Raw genomic sequence first — 16,911 nt, forward strand, 5'->3', positions numbered from 1 at the left:
CGGCTTGCCTGGCGAACAAATGATAGGGGATCGTTAATATCGCCGTCCAGGAAATGTAATAATTTCCAATCAGATCTGCAGCATTCCAGCTTCGAGCTCAAAAACCTTTCCTCCGTCTATAAACCACACGCCGGCGCCGTTCACTTCGACTTACAATTAGTTAGGTAATTCTCTTTTGACATAATCGGGAACACGGTGTAACGCAAACGCTGAAACTGTATCAAATATTAACGATCGAGTACGTACGCAGAAGAGTAGAATTTTGATCATCTTTTAAAAAAAAAAAGACTTCCCTAGGCGTGACGGGTCAAAACGTTTTCCGCTCGCGTAGCGAAGATTGGCCAACTGGTTGGCACACTCCCATGTAAAGGGCGGCCAGTTTTCTCGAAAAGGCGATCGAGCAGGCCAAAGGTAGCGAGAAATGTTGTTCCAGAGAATCCGTGCCAAGGTGGAAACTTTGCGAATAGTTGCAACCTTCGTGCTTGAAGCTGAAGAGTACGTAGGTGAATGTCTATCTGCTGTTCAAAGGAGACAGAGGTTCTCGACGTTTTTGTATAGGACGAGGTGTCAGCGTACGAATTAGCATCTCTGGTCTCTTAATCGATCGTCCCAAGGACAGGTTCGCGTTGCTGAAATCATCGAGCATTGACGCATTGAAAAATTTACGTTATCAAAAAATCGATTTCAAATTCGCGTAGCTTTTGAGAACGTTAACAGCCCATAAAGGTGGAACACGCTCGCTGTCTCACCCCAATGTCAGTAGGAATTTCAATATCCATGCGTCGAGGTGTCGACTGGAGGGTGCTCGAACTTTCCGTCTGAAATTTAATTCGTTCGACGTGATTTCGTCCGGAGCAGCGTGGCCGAACAAAGAGGAGCAGATTTTTCCTTCGGTTTGCGCGCGATATGAACACAATGTAAATGCACGATCGAGGACTGAATGCATTTACGACTTCGCTTGCACCGCGTCGGCTCGTTAGGTTACAGCGTTCTAGCGTTTACAGCGCTTACGAAATTGGCGAGTCGTAAAAGCCGGCCTGTTAGCGACTAGAGGGATAATTGGGCTAAATAGGGTGGGAGAGACGAAAATTGATACTGAATTTTAGCCGTGTCGCTCGGTCGCACGGAAACACACCTTTTTCCCTCGCGATTGCACAATATTCCTTAAATAAAAATCCAGTACAAAGAATTTTGCCTCGCAACGAACACTGTGCTCGCTTTCCTCCTTCGTTAACCTCTTCATTCCCACTGTAGTCATATGGCAATCCAGTTCATTATTGCGAAATGAAATGTTACCGCCATTTCTATCTTTCTGTTTGCGATTACATCGTCTATTTAGCCTGCTGTTATATCTCTAATTCGAGATGCGTGTTCTTGCTACAAATTCCCCCTTGTATTATTGTTATTCCGACATGTGTATCGATTGTTTCTGAAGAGGTCCTAAGGAGCGAGATTGACAGCTTTGCAAATAAAAATAAAGACATACCGATTATAATGTCTCCTAACGGTAATGCTCCGAATATTTTCGCAGTGTCAACTGACCAATGTTTAATACAGCGAGTAATTTGAAAGCGATCCGAGTCCTTTTACCCATCAGATGGAACGAATTCATTTTTCGTTGCCAAATTAAATTTAGCGTGTTACTGTATCTCGAGAAAACGTGGCGCGTTCTAATTTCACGTCGGTACAATGCTCGTCGTAAATGGGAAACAATAAAACGGTAGCGCGCCTTTGGGCGTTTTTACTCGCAATGCCGATACGTTGCTTTAGTTGTTGGCGCGCATGTAACGATTTCTTGCTTTGACGAGCCTGGTCTTACCAAAAAATTGTGCAACCGTACGATGGAGTGAAACGGAAGCGCGAGGATCTCTAGGAATCGCGTCGATTCGCATACTCTTTGGCGCGCGTTGCCAACTATATCGATAAAAAAAAAAAAAAAAGAAGGAAAAATATACATGTCGAATTGAGTAACCTCCTCCTTTTCGAAGTCGGTTAATAAATCGACACTGTCGGAAGGAAACGAGGCACGTCAGAACTAGAACCGGAGAATTAATATGCGGCGAGATGGAAAAATTTTCAGCGGGAAATTTCACAAAATCCTCGACGATATATTGTTGCGATTTCGTGGTTACGTCGCTACAACCGGAAGTCGCGCTTTATTTTCCGCTGTGCGATTCTCTCTATTGCCATCCAGCTGTTTCGAGATGATCGACGTTGGGACTGCAATCTGATGGATAACGAAACACGGCGATGTCTAATGTAATGGCACCGCGTCGGGGAAACTTTCTTTTAAACTTTTGGGAACAGATGCATCGACTAACAAACACGCAGGATCCATTCGTACCGTTTTCTGTTGGGAATTATACCAATTCATGAATATTCTACATCTTTACTGTGCATGTACACAAGCTGCTTGGTTTATTGCTTAGCAAAGCAGGAAGATCGATCTACTTATGCCTGAAACTTATACAACAGTTTTTTTCCTAATAGGTTTTGAAACTCCTTAATTAACTAATAAAAGGATGAAAAATCTTAGATTAAACGATTAATTTCTTACGCGAAAGATATGGACGGAATCGCCGATGAATTTTTCGCGTGCTCCAAGCTCTCAGTTTTGTCTCGATCGAAGTATGCGACCGCGATGTCGTTGCAACTGTAAATCAGGTTAATGGGTGACTGTCTGTCTCTTTTCCTGATAGCTTCCACGAGGTCACGGGTCACGATTTTGGATTTTCGAGGGTGTCCACGCGGTTGCCGGAAGTGGAACGATTCCGCGGTCAACGGAGCACCGAATAAGGGGTCCGAAAGGGTCGATGGCTATTGGTGAAAGGGGTCCGTATGCAATGCAATCGTTGTACCCCCGCCTCATCTTGGCTCCCTGGGCTTGGGCAGGGCACCGCTATAAAAGCATACTGCGTCGCCCCTTAGATACGTAGTGTTTTCCCGTGTACCGCACAAGAAAAACCGCCCACAATGAAGTTCGTCGTAAGTTTCAACCGAGCCTCTCATTGTCCGCTATTGCTTGGCCCGTGTTGCACGGACTTCGACTTCGAGTCTTTGGTCTTCTTTCGAGAACTTGAGAATGATTCGAGTCGAAACATAGAAATATCGTTAAACGTTAATCCTTGGTTTCCTTTTATCGGCGGGAAATCTTTGAGAATAATTTCGAGTTGCAACGTGGAAACCTTCCTGGATGATTGTGCCTTATGCACTTTTCGTTTTGTTGTGCCTCAACTTTTCTGTACTGCATCGGTATAATCGCGTGCAAGAGAATCGTTAATAAAATAAAATAAATAGATAAATTTGTCACGCTTATAGTCTGTCGCGCTCTGGATCCTATTTCATAGCCCTTTAGATGAAAACTTCGAATAGCGAATGAAAGATAAAGATCCCTTTTTGCAATTGCAGATTGTTCTGTTCGCCACCATGGCCGTCGCCAGTGCCTTCCCCGGAAACCCATGGGCTGCACCGGTAAGTGAAAACTGCAACTTTCTCGTGTCTCGGTGGCGATTTTGAGTAAGTCGAACAGCGCGTAATGTTTCACGCTGTAACTTCTAGAAATTGCTATTGCATGTTGCGTAACAATCTTCTAATAATCTTCTACATCCAATGGAACGCAAGGCAACGTAGCATTGGTCTTCGAACATTAAAAACGTAACACGACTCTCCGCGTTTCATGGAATGATTTTCTCGAAAGGTGAACAAATTTAATTTCGCTCTGTTAACACTTTTTGGATGATGTAACAAGAGTAATCGACACTCGTCAACCAAGTTTAGCAGTTTACCATCAAAGGAACGTTGTCAGAAGGGTACCAACCGCTGTAGCTTTATTCAACGAAACAGTGCTCGTTTCGAAAATAATTCCAATTTACCTGGATAAGAATTTTGTGGTGACAACGTACGGTTCTGACAATGTTCGACCGTCTTCGATCAATCGCTCATTAATATAGACATCGTGTAACTCTTTCCGGAGGTCCAAGTCTCCTTCGACAGAGCTTGGATTGCAAAGGATTCGACGAGAAGCGAGCACCACTCGACGTTCTCTTCATAATTGTCTAATGTCATCTCTTCAGCATCCACTTTCCGTCCATCTTCTCGTTCATCGTTTAATCCTCTGGACGTCTTATCCGTCATTGTCTCCTCGACGCGTTCACCATCGTTCTTCGACAACCGAGTAACTGGACGCACTCGGCGGGGAATAACCAAACGTAACCAAGCTCGTTACGAGGTGTTAGAGGAACGGTTGTATTGAATTCGTGATTTTGAAACACTTAGGTAGCGCAACCGTGGCCAGCACCTGAACCTTGGCCAGCACCTGCAGCTTGGCCAGCACCTGCAGCGTGGCCAGCACCTGCGATAGTGAAGGTTGCTCCAGCACCTTCGTACGTGAAGGTTGCTCCAGCACCTTCGTACGTGAAGGTTGCTCCAGCACCTTCGTACGTGAAGGTCGCGGTGCCACAGGTAACGACAAAGATGATTTGAGATCGGTACTGTCACCGTCAGGTAACGCGAATCAACGTCTGTTAATTTTCTTGGTACTCTGCTCGCATAGACTATCGTTCATCGGATAAGGAAACATCAAAAGAATCGAATTCGTGGACATTCGTGGTCCTCCCAAGCAACTCATACATTCGTATTTCGACCCTTATCGATTAGCGTGAGATGTGCCATTACAACTATTATTTTCTGGAGACAATTCAGAAACAGCGAACGTTATCCAACGATCTTTAGATGGTCAGAATTGTTCGATCAGCTTCACTGGCTCTGTTCCGTGTTTCTCGAATCGCTCATCCAGACCGTTTCTTCCCATCACCGTAATTTCTGAGTCGACCGGTGATTTTCTCGTAACGACTACCGCATCATCGATGACTTCTCATTTTCCATGATTAACGGTTCGTCTAATGCCGAGCGCTAGTTACGAATCACGTAACGTGGCTTTCCAGCCGAGAGACGGAATCGAAACGCTGATCACCGTCTAATTGAATTTCTTGCTAGCCCAGGTACCTGTGAACCTCCTGACGAAATCACGACCGAGTCACTCGCAGGCGAATCGGAGCCCTTATGCAACGAGTCGCTCTAATTCACCGATCGTTGCCCCAGTGCCTTCTCTCTAATTCGTGCAACGATTATTTTTCCTACATTTGGGACGAGTGATGTAATCTCGTGAGCTACCTCGAAGAATATTTGACGGTTGATTGCGTTAGAGTAGTACTTAGGACCGAGGAGATTTTGGTAGATTACAAATTGCGTTAATAGTGGCCAGTGGAGTTAATCGGGTTCGACGTGAATATTCTTTCAAGCTTCGGAATAGCAACGAGGGACCATTCGAGAGGATCAAGTTCAACCCTCGTAACCCTTTGTCCTTCAAAAAATTCTTGAATTTTCAGAGTATTTTTGAAGGATTTCTTCTTTTCTTCTCAAAAGAATCACAAATAGACTATTATTTTCTTTTTAATTTGCATCCCATAGTTCGGGTTACAGAGGGTCGAACACCAGGCAAATCGATTAACACTTGACCACCGTTCCCGCAGGTACAAGCTCCGCAAGTGATCCACGCGATCCAGATCCCCCAGCAGCCGCCAATTCCGCCCCTACATCCCCAGCCGTTGAACATCAAGGTACACGCCCAATCCGTTAGAATACCTTACCAGCCAGCTGGCATCGTGAAACCTCATCTGATCGGCGTCGAGCAGTACGTGGAGCCCGTGAAGATCGTCAAGGCTGTCCACCAGCCCGTCCATCAACCCTGGGATTAAGGTTCTGAACGGCACCAACTGAACTCGCTGGTTCAGGGTGATCCATCCTGGACGAGCCGCGTCCTGAGGTGCTTGACGTAGCGACGCCTTGCGATGCACAACGATAACCACGGCCAATCATCGAAATTCTCTCGGCGGGAAAGAGGCCTGAGACGATATGCACTCGAAGCAACCGCGTCGGCAGGAGTCGGGGCAAATCAGGGGCTCGAGTCCTTCGTCCTAGGGGAAACGAGTGTTCGTCGTTTTGGAAAAGTGGCAAAAGTGCCAGGTGCCCACAGATCAGTATTATCCAGCTAAAATTTGGAACGCGAAGGATGAAGGACGCGAAGTACCGCGGCAGTCGTGAAAATCGGCGCCCTCAGGATCGGCCAGAGCTTTGGACCACCCGAAGACCTTCAGACCAGGCAGCCAATCTTAAAAAAAATCTACTTTTCATTTTCTTGTCTTTCTCTTAGAGCAGTTATACACACGACACACACGTACACACGACACACGATCGGCGCGGCGACTTGTTTACAGTCTCACCCCTCCTCCACTTTGCCTCTGTCTCCCCGTAGACCCTACTTAATCCTTGATTATCGCGTAGAAATTCACGTGCGGCATGTGATATTGAAGAAGACATCACGACATCGGACCCTTCGTTGTATATTCTCTTTTCTTCTTTCCGCCTACCCCACCCTCCCTCAACCCCGATCATACTTCTGCAACAACACTTTTATTTATTTTCTAATAAAAGTTAATTTTTATGTCTTGTGATAAACGTTGGCTGTGGTCATTTCTGTTGATCCGTATCCCTGACTCCTTCTTACTACGTAATCGTCGTCGAGCGTTCTCCAGTGCATATCTTTCGTGATAATAGCTTTTTAATTCCAACAAAAATTCGTACAAAGTGTTCACGAGTATATCGATAACCCCAAAGAGTTTCGTTTCAATCCCTCGCGTGGGTGTCGCAAAACACATCTCAAAGATCGTCCACTTTTCCATTCGTTCGTTCGACACTACCCCGTTAACCCTTTCATGACTATCTGCGGAGAAACATCGATTTCCCTAAAGTGTACGAGATTCCCACTACTGCGGTATCTTTTATCTTCATCTATTTACATTTCTGTTATCTGTCCGAGTTGACACGCGTTTCCGAAGCCCCTGTGCGCGACAAGGCAGTAAAGTAAGTTCCATGATAGAAATCAATCCGATGTCGCCAGGGTAACCGATCGCGCAAACAGAACGTTCAACTCGCTATGGTTGCCATCGCGGTGCAACGTGCTGGGAGAAAAAAAAACACGTCGAATCGTTTCGTTTGCGACTTAAAAAACCTCCGATAGAATTTCGCAACGTCAGATCTCGGAGTATCTGCATGCAACGACCGTCGCTTAGAGTGTCGCAATGCTTTTTAATCAGACGCGAGGAAGCTGAAACGAGACAGTGATTGGTTACTTTTCAGCGTCCCAGAGGAGCTGGAATAATGGTAGAGACCGCTTGCATTTAATTAAAGTCTAATCGAGTGAGAACGCTGTGATATATTTGCTTCTTCAACGAGTACTTTAGGAAGTGTTCTTAAACTTGAAGCTCTAAATAAAACGTGAATTTTCTCGAACATGAAAGTTGGCCCCCTTTTTTCCTCGAACCTGTTAGAAACGAAACAAAGGAACGGAAAGGATTCGTTAACCGTCTTTATTAGTAATAAAAATAAAACGCTCGAGTGATCACACCGTAAGAATTGCGTAACGAGAAAGCGCCGTGAATCGTGAATCGGTCTGACACAGAAACCAGCGAGACTATTGTAAAAAAAATGAACGAGGAAAACGATCGTAGAAACATGAAACGAGTCATTTCGTGTCTGAATGAATTTCACTGAAGGATCTCGCGGGTTCTGCATCGCGGAGCGCGCGTACATTTCGAACTTTCTTTCGTTGAATTCGACAGGCAGTGGCTTCTTTACTACAAACTAAAATAAATATAAGCATATTATTATAGATGGTTACATAAATTTACGAGAACTAACCACAAATGAGACATTTGTCGCTAGGTGACTTAATTATTATTTTTTTTTAATTTCCTTCGATTAGAGTTTCTTCAAGAAATATGTACTATAGGGTTTCTTCTTATCTACTATAAAATTGTTCTCGTTCAAATATATAAATAGGTGCGTTCTAAGATTAGCAGTGCATCGCCATCGCGTAAGCGCGTATAAAATTCTGCAATTATCGTGATCAGCGCATTTCCGCACAAACGAACCGGAAAATGGACAAATTGCGTGGCGATCTGGCGATACGCCTGTTCTTCCGTGTACGTCGATTACAATCGTTCCATCCTATCGTCGCGTTCTATCCTGCGTTTCACCCGGTTGCATAATCGATCTGACACTCGTAATCTCGCATAATAAATTGTGTTCGAAGTTTTTTTTTTCGCGGGGCATTTTTCACGGTGTGCGGAGCACGATGTCGGACGAACCGACTCAGATATTACGAAAGGGTTAATTACGTTGTTGCGCGCGAATTTTAACGAGCCTTGCGCAACAATTGGACACGTAAAAACAAATCGAGGGGTTATTGTACCCTGAACACGGAAAATTGGGCCGTTTTCGATGTGTTGCTAGATAGAAATGATTCGTGACGTTATTTTGAAACTTTCACGCACGATAATTGAAAAGGAGAAGGTCGCGATGTAAAACAGGACAACTAGTTGAAAATAAAAATTGTGCTGACGGTAATTATCGAAGGAGATTGCTATATCTGAAATTCCTGTTTCTCGTGGAGCTTCGAGAAGCGGTAATTTATAGAAGCCAGAGAGCTTCGAAAAATCACGGTCCTCTGAAGCATGTCTCTGGTTCGCTGAAATGTTAATTATAATGAACGGGTGTGTCAGGTGCCGTTGGGAACGACGTATGAAATCGAGAGGGGAAAATGTTGCAGGAGAATTCCAGTTCTCGACAGAATTGCCTCCAGCAATTCCCTGCGGCTCTTTCGTTGATTATTCGGTGCAAACTTTTTGCTGTAGTTTGCGATCGTTGATTTCTTTGGCAATCGTTTACTAGGCGTTTCGGAATTATACTTCTCGGTTGTCTGACACGTACGAGTATGCGCTTGGAGCACTGTAGCTGAATTATAACGAGAATTCCTGCACGATTAGAAAAAGGACGCTTCTCCTTATTCGTGTATTACTCTTAATAGAGAAAAGAATATTTATTAACGTTACTAGGAACGAATCGTGATGATTTGATGGTTATTCTAATAAAAGAAACGATGAATAATTGTGTTACAGCCCAATACCTTGGCACGTTTCAGGAAAGTTCAACGGCACCGTACCGATGTTCTCGATTCACACATGCGATGGCACAATGTCACCCATTTCCGCACGAGACATCGATTATATTATTTCGATATCCAGCTAGTCATCGCAGATAACAGTATCGATCGTTAAAACATCGTACTGTTTATCCTCATTGCTTGTCTATAGCTTGAATTGGTAAATGTTATTCCAATAATAGATGAATAGAAACATGACGCAGCGATTCATTCGCTACGTCTATTCAATTGAAATTCAGACAGGCTTTACAAACCAAAGAGAACAGAAATTTATTTCTTAGTTTCTCTATTAATTTCATTCTTCTTTTATTTTCCATAACGAATGAATGTTTGGTAAATTAGAATAGAAGAAATATTGGGCACAAAGATAACTTGCAAAGATGACCTTACTCTTCCTTAACAAAATCGCATCGATAATCGATTCTACCGGTAACACGAATAACTAATAACTACTCTGACGATTACGCGCACGTGTGCCTCGCATGTTTCTACTTTCTCCAGATGTATAACGCACTCGAGTGAAATTGTATTATTATATCACTAATGCGTACATCCTAACGGAATATCGCAAATTGTGTTCAAACGCAACCATGTTCGATTTCTTTTAAAATAAAATAAAGTTAGTAGTGCAAGGCTCTTCCACGAAAATCTATTTAAATAAATGTGAATTTTTAAGGGTTGTTTTTCTCCTTGAACGCTTGCAACTTAATTTTGCATAGATGGTTACGTTGTTGGATGGACGATCGTTTATCTGTTACAGTGGGTAGGACTTCCTTTTGTAACGAGAAGCAAGACTCTAAAGCTCTACAAAGCATGAACAGCAATTTGCTATCGATCATAGCTTTCGCGGAAGTGAATGTTTTAATGATAAAGTCTGTGAACGTCGATTACGACGAAGGTCGATTTCCTAGACTGTCTTAAATAGTAATTACGGTTGATCTTAACCCTCTGAAAGGAAGTCTACACCTTCCATCGCGTAACGCGCAGACCGCGATTATAGTGCAAGAACTCGTGCGAATAGTTTCATTCCTGCTTACTAATTCATTGCAGTTTATCGAAACTTTTTGCCCTGACAGCTGTTCATTCTACTCCTCTAACACCAGCCAGAGCTTCTGTCGTCGTGTCTATTTTTAAATCGAGCTTACGTATTATTTATTGTTATATTTGGAATTTAGTTTCACCTATTATAATCGAGCAACCGATTCATTAAAAAAATCTAGGGACTAAATCAAGTCAGAGTTGTAGTAAACAGTATCACCGCGTGTTATTAGGAAGACCATTTAATTGGCCACGAAATTTCGAGTTACATCTGGAAATTTGCGACAGGTCTGCGGCGAAACTCTGCTAAAAGTTCGCGAAGGTATAGTCGACAGAGAAGTGGCCAGCTGTTCCGATGGGGCGAGGCACGTGGTTGGGGTGAACGTAACGACGGCACAGGTGAAAATTGATGAGCTGTACGACGTCGTGACAAGAACCACTGGCAAACCAGGAAAATGTGAACGTATGGATAGCCCGTTGTCCCTCGAGGTTGTTCAGTGTCGTCAGTTCGATCCGGTCAGTGGGCCATTCAGCATGAACGAGCGCAGTGAGTGTATATATACATTTTACTCGTCGCTTCCTGATACCTGCGTATGCACCTATAACCTTCTTCGACTCCTCTGATCGCACTTTATCTACCCTTGCCTGTTTTAACTTTGACTTTGTTCTCTTCAGCGACTGGCAACTCTAAGAAACTCTATACTAAAGTCCTAATACTCATAGATATGTATTTTCGTTTTTCGCTGTGCTTAAAATTAGCTTTGTCAAGGTACACTAATTCCAGAGTCGGAATTATTAGCGATGGGCAAGAGTTGCGAAGGATCCTTCTTTTGAATGTCGTTAAGTTGTTTAAAATATGATTTAATCGTTTCCTGAGAAAGTTCGACCCTTGCGTAATGAGCCCAATTACGAATCCATGGTTCTAACAGCTAAATTGCGAGAGTAAAATCGTATCAGTGGCGTTTCGATAATTTCTCTGTTAAAAGTAATAGTTCCGATCCTGTTTCAACTGGTAATCGTTTATCATTTCACTAGTACATCGTTCTTTTTCTCAGAGGATGAGGCGCAGTCGATTTACACGATCGCCAGCCACACGAACCTGGTGCCTATAAGATCCAGACACGCCTAGTAAGTGAAAAGATCGACGTTCGCCGTTCAGATCGCATAATTTGGCCTGTACTCTTTGTAGTTTGAAGAAGAGAAGACTCGTGCCGAATTTGGTGATCATTTTCCTGATCTTCTTGATGGTCTCCTTGTTGATAGCGACGCTGGTGTTTGGTATACTGTGTATGTTCGACGTTAAGGAGAAATTGTTAGGAGTGGAAGGTGGTGTACGTTTGAAAAGTTTACCTGTTTTTTTGCAGACATGACCACCAAACACGTGAAGTTTTGCGAAACTGAAAGCTGCGTTCGTATAGGTGAGTAACAATGAATCAAAGTCTTCGAGTATTTGAATAGTGCAGGTCTTTTAGTTTACCGAGCAGGCCAGAGTTTCGATATAGGTCATAAACTAGAGAAATAAACAAAATCGTTCTTGTTATTTTTCCTTATCCTTAAAGTAACGTTTTTGAATAGTGGATTATTAAACTATTATTCTAATAGTAAGCAGGTTGGTGACGAATTGTTGATTCATTCTGATACTGGAGGAAGTCTAAGTAACAGTCTCTCCTTTATCTTCAGCATAAATTATAAGCTATAGTTAAGGGGATTGTTCGAATTGTCAAACAAACTTGGACAACTTGTCCACCTACTGATTGCATAATTAATCTTGCGTTAGCAATAGCTCTTCCTGTGTTTGTAGGAATACAGGAAAGCCCTATCATTTCCGTCACGTGTTGCGGATAATTACTGTATCCTGAAGAGAGCCACCTGAGTACAGTGGTTGGCGCAATTAGCAGAGACACTGAGGAGACACCAGGTTTTTTGAGAGTTGCGTCCATCGCATCCTTACAACAGACAATTTACCATCTTCCTCGGTGTCTCCAATAATTTGGCCAACTTGAAAAATTGAGTTTCTAGTAAACTACTTCTGCACTGCTCAGAATCCTAAAGAACCTACATTCGATAAATCCATTTAAACGATGGTCTGTGTTCGCATAAACGTATTTATTCGAACACAGATGCGTCATCGACACAATCGATCGAATGCAAAACTTTCAACGAAACTTTTGTTCGTTTAGCCGCTAGTTTGAAAGAATCTATGGACACGTCTGTAGATCCTTGCGACGATTTTTATAAGTAAGTATACGTGTCCGACGAGACGATCATACCCCGTGTCTATAGCACATTGCAAAGTCATTAATTGCACTTCGAGGAGTGCGTATACGCAATCGCGGACATAGTACACGATTATTGTCTCGACGTTTGTGACAAGCGTATTTTTCTTTGTTTTGCACATGCAGATTGCAGCATGTCTACTTAGGGGTTAGGCGAAACAGCCGCGTTCGCTGAAACCTCTCACCTTGCTTCTCCAAAATGCAATGTTTCTTGTAATAAAACAAAAATGGAACGCATTTTTCGATCGAGTTGCCATTAATCGTAGCGTAATTCCTAGATATGCTTGTGGCAAATGGTCAGAGGAGCATCCCATGCCTGACAACAGCCTAACGAATTCCTGGTTCGAAGAGCGCAGGGAACGAGTGTTCAGGAAGATCAGGGAACTCCTAAGGGACAACTCTACCAGCAGCAATGCTCCATGGGCGGTGAAGCAGGCTAAAATATTGTACGACAGCTGCATGGACGTGCGTACGTTGGAATTTATCTTCGACGAGTTAAAGAGTGGTTTGCTTGTTTAAAAAAAAAAGTTACTGAAAGAATTTGTCCATTTGAACGTTAGTTTTTCATGAGTCTGTGAAATATTCGAATAGCCCCATCCCTGGTTCATAGTTTCACTTTTTCAGAGGCCGAGGACGACCTCGGACTGACGCCGCTGTTCGAGATACTGGAAGAGCTCAATTTGCCACCGATACCTCCGGCATTTACCAAGAAAACGGGCAGTTACATCGAACAGATGGCCAGAGTGAAGAAAGTTCTAGGAAGGGACATCTTCTTCGGCTTTGCCATTGTACCCGATCCTCGAAACAACACCAACAACGTCATGATGTTGGACACACCAGTCACCAGCAGCCCATTGCCAAGGTATAATCACCCAAACTCCTCGAGCAGACCTTCCCTGGCCTGACAAAAAAGAAATTGAATTTTATCATTGAAAACAGCGACAAGGAACTGGAGAAACGACTGCACTCGGTCAGATCGCATTTTCGGAAGCTGGAGGACGAGACGGAAGACGAGGGTTCGGATGACCTGAAGGAAGTAGAAATGGCATACATGACTGATATCATCAAGCAGATCGTCAACAACGGAACTCTCGATTCCTGCACCTTGAAGGACGATTTGTCGTTCTCCGACGAGAAGGAGTTGGAGGAAGTCGTTGACACACTCTACGAGTATACCAGCACCTTCTACTACGTGAGCACGTTATCCTGGAGTTGGATACCTCTAGTTACTTATTCGTTTATTTATTAATTGTCAGAAATGTCACGTTCTCGCAGCTGTCTCGTCTGGAGGGTAACGACAGCATGTGGGAGGAAGACTCTGCGGACATTCTCCGCATGACGGTGGACGATCTTCAAAAGCTGACGGATGAATACGTGATGGAAGTCAACTCGACGCTGACGCCTAAACCACTCTGGCGACCGTTCATCGAGATGCTCTACAAGGACGTCGAGTCTCTGGATTTGAATGGGAAGGATAAAATATTGATAGGCGATTTAGAGTACTTGAAAACCATTTCTCTCGTGTTGGCTACCTGCGAGGATGAAGATTTAGGTGAATGTTTGCTGTATAAAATCTAACAGATGACAATGGTAGCGGACTGCTGTACTCGACTTGACTTGCTGTACTCGACTTGCTGTACTCCCGTTTCAGAAACCTACATTTGGTGGGTCGTTGTGGACATCGTTGTTCCCCATACGTCCGAGAGTCTGAAAAAAATCTGGCGGGAGTACATCAACGAAGTGACAAACGTCGAGGTCGGCGAATCCAAGTCTCTGCTCTGCGCATCCGCTGTGAACGAGTTGATGGGTTAGTACAGCGATGGGGTAGAAACTGCTCATCTTTTATTCGTTATTTTTTATCCAGATGAAAATTTTGCCCATGCTTGGCTGCGTTTTTTTAAAGATCAAGGTTGCATCGAATGAAAGAATACCGGTATTGCTGGAATTTATTGCGAAATCTGTTGGTCACTCATCGCAGGAACGTAATAATTTAGGAATGGCGGTCTCGTGGCTATTCGTGGACCCGTCCTTCCACGAAGACAAGGGCAAAAAAGTGTTCGAGATGTTAAACGACATAAAAGAAGCCTTCGCCTCGCTGGTTTTGCGCACCGACTGGATGGACAAGCAGACAAAAACGGCGACGTTGGAGAAAAATAGGAAGATGGAGTCGCAGATCGGATTTCCCAAGTGGCTGTTCGATGAAGAGATCCTCAACGACTATTACGAAGGCGTATGTAATAGACGGTGTTCTTGTCAATCAAGAGAAAAATTAATGACTAACTTCGATTGTTTTAGATAAAGCTCTCCGAGACCGAGTACCTGAATAATATGCTCCAAATTGTTCGCCTAATGTCTATTTCCGAACTGGAATGCATTCACGAGATGAATTTCAACAACGTGTCGTAGTAAGTAGCAGTTTTCGCTATAAACAACGGATAAAACGAATACGTAATGTATTCATTCCTTTTCCAGCTGGGCGACCGATCCAACGGACGTGAATGCGTTTCACACCTATCAGTACAATCACATAAGTAGGTAGCGAATCAGCATTTCGAAATACGTTACGTTATCCCCGATTTGATTAGAATATTTTATATCGTTATGAATGGGGTTCAACCGTTGCTTTCTTTGACACGCATGCAGCTATACCTGCTGGAATTCTTCAATTTCCATTTTACGAGTTGGGCCTCGAGTAAGATCGGAATCAATTGCGTTTCTATGAAACGAGCAACATTGTTACGAGACTGTTTCGTTTCAGGGCACTGAATTATGGCGCTATCGGTACAGTGCTCGGCCACGAATTAACACACGGGTTCGATAACAGCGGCAGACACTTCGACAGCAACGGAAACGTTAGGCAGTGGTGGACAAATGAGACTATTTCCGAGTACACTGAAAAGACAGAGTGTTTCATAAGACACTATAACAGCTATTACGAAGTCGAGGTAAGTAAAACGCCTGTTGTCATTTTGAGATTTTATACGTCAACTTCAAAGAAGATATTTAATAAAAAGAGTCCATTTTCTCGAACGCCTACAGAAGAAGACCCTCTTGAACGATTAACATCGTTCGCCAACCACGTAAAGCCGACCCTGAATGTTACTGTCAGAGACGATCGAATCGTAAAAGTCGAAAATTCAAAGTCCCATAACTTCTGCTTCGTTCCTCTCGAATATGGTCGAACCTCGACTTTGTCAGGCTCTGTTAGCGTCCGAACGACCACTTAAATCGACCGCAAGGTTGTCGACAGGCTAACCTGCGAGTTTGTTCGAGCAGGTAGACGATTACATCGACGGAGAACGAACATTGGGCGAGAATATAGCCGATAATGGAGGCCTCAGGGAGGCTGTCGTCGCTTATGACAAGTGGAAGGCTAGACACGGCAAGGAGCCTCTACTTCCGGGATTCACTAATCTCACTCACGAGCAGCTCGTTTTCCTCAGTTTCGCGCACGTAAGAGATCTTTACACCTTTCACTGTTGCTCGTTAATGAAGGTCCACCGCCAACTGAAACTCTATCTTCCAAACCGATGCTTCTTAATATGTTAAGCTCACAGTGTAGCAGAAGATTCTTAGTCTTTTTAGGATCTGCCAAAATATTCAAGGCACAGTCTAGAGGTCTTCGCGACAGGATAGTTAAGAGTCGCTACCTCGGGCGAAATAAAGTTCGGAATAAATTAAGTAATCCTTTGTGAATATTTATGAAGCGAATACTAATGTGTACATGCTAATTTTGGTCCTCCGATATTGACGTTAGTATACGTGCGATTCTGTGGTGGTGAAGATGTAGCGATTTAACCTTGTGTATAATGTGCAATATTTAGAAGCGATGTTGCGACAATTTTAAATGATTTCAGTTGTGGTGCGAGTCGTACACACCGGTATCTCTGAAATGGATAATGCAAGACTCCCATTGCCCTGGGCATGTAAGGCTCCACGGAGTGTTGAAGAACTCCAATGAATTCAGCGAGGCTTGGAAATGTCCCGTGGGATCGAACATGAATCCTGCAAAGAAGTGTCGACTATGGTAGCAACGACATACTTGAATAGGAAGTGCGTTTCGTCGCAATCGAACTTTATTCCTTGAACGCGTTGTTGATTCTCGCAACTTAATCGTTAATATAAGACGTGTGAGTTCCTGTGATTTCCGCGAGTGTTTTCAAGTCTTCGTTATTAAAATGTTGCGTTGGTCAGTATATCGTTGAACGCTGACGGGATTGTGACAAGGCGGTCCAATGTTTGTAATAAAAGAACTTTATTTACTTACAAAATTTACCTGGTTCACGCTTTACATCTCTACCTGGACAAAGTAATCTCTGCCAGTTAATTAAAAAATTCATTTGAAGGACGCCCGATACTACGACTATACCAGACCACAGTCATATCAAAGTATTTCATTGTCGACTAACTAAAGTTATACATTAAAACGATCGAATTCACTGATAATTTCAAAAGTAACGAACTTGACTCGACAGACGCGTCTGAACTCGACGCGTCTGAACTCGACGCGTCTGAACTCGACGCTTCTAAACACGA

At 43.5% G+C, this 16,911-nt stretch overlaps 1 protein-coding gene across 3 annotated transcripts; it reads left to right on the forward strand.

Annotated features, from left to right (window-relative positions):
* The first annotated feature begins 10,564 nt into the window (after positions 1 to 10,564).
* LOC128873326 (endothelin-converting enzyme homolog) lies at positions 10,565 to 16,646 on the forward strand. Of its 3 annotated transcripts, XM_054116838.1 has the most exons (17): positions 10,565 to 10,646; positions 11,155 to 11,227; positions 11,289 to 11,386; positions 11,464 to 11,517; positions 12,280 to 12,337; positions 12,654 to 12,844; positions 13,000 to 13,237; positions 13,315 to 13,567; positions 13,651 to 13,927; positions 14,027 to 14,182; positions 14,370 to 14,605; positions 14,671 to 14,780; positions 14,848 to 14,906; positions 15,019 to 15,067; positions 15,134 to 15,320; positions 15,652 to 15,828; positions 16,233 to 16,646. In XM_054116838.1, the coding sequence occupies exons 1-17, from the start codon at positions 10,565 to 10,567 to the stop codon at positions 16,404 to 16,406; spliced, it is 2,472 nt and encodes an 823-aa protein (XP_053972813.1). In that variant the 3' UTR covers positions 16,407 to 16,646. The 3 variants fall into 3 exon arrangements, with proteins under 3 accessions (XP_053972813.1, XP_053972814.1, XP_053972815.1); XM_054116839.1 differs by lacking the exons at positions 10,565 to 10,646; positions 11,155 to 11,227; positions 12,280 to 12,337 and having other exon boundaries at positions 11,299 to 11,386; XM_054116840.1 differs by lacking the exons at positions 10,565 to 10,646; positions 11,155 to 11,227; positions 11,289 to 11,386; positions 12,280 to 12,337 and having other exon boundaries at positions 11,448 to 11,517.
* The last annotated feature ends 265 nt before the right edge of the window (positions 16,647 to 16,911 follow it).

Source organism: Hylaeus volcanicus, chromosome 3 (assembly GCF_026283585.1).
Source record: "Hylaeus volcanicus isolate JK05 chromosome 3, UHH_iyHylVolc1.0_haploid, whole genome shotgun sequence".
NCBI classification, from domain to species: Eukaryota; Metazoa; Arthropoda; class Insecta; order Hymenoptera; family Colletidae; genus Hylaeus; species Hylaeus volcanicus.

Bases quoted from the DNA above. Each gene is read 5' to 3' on its own strand.
- LOC128873326 (XM_054116838.1), top strand. From the start codon at position 10,565: ATGGATAGCCCGTTGTCCCTCGAGGTTGTTCAGTGTCGTCAGTTCGAT. The intron at 12,338-12,653 runs GTAAGTATACGT...CGTAATTCCTAG, and splicing joins CCTTGCGACGATTTTTATAA to ATATGCTTGTGGCAAATGGT. The intron at 14,907-15,018 runs GTAGGTAGCGAA...ACACGCATGCAG, and splicing joins CTATCAGTACAATCACATAA to CTATACCTGCTGGAATTCTT.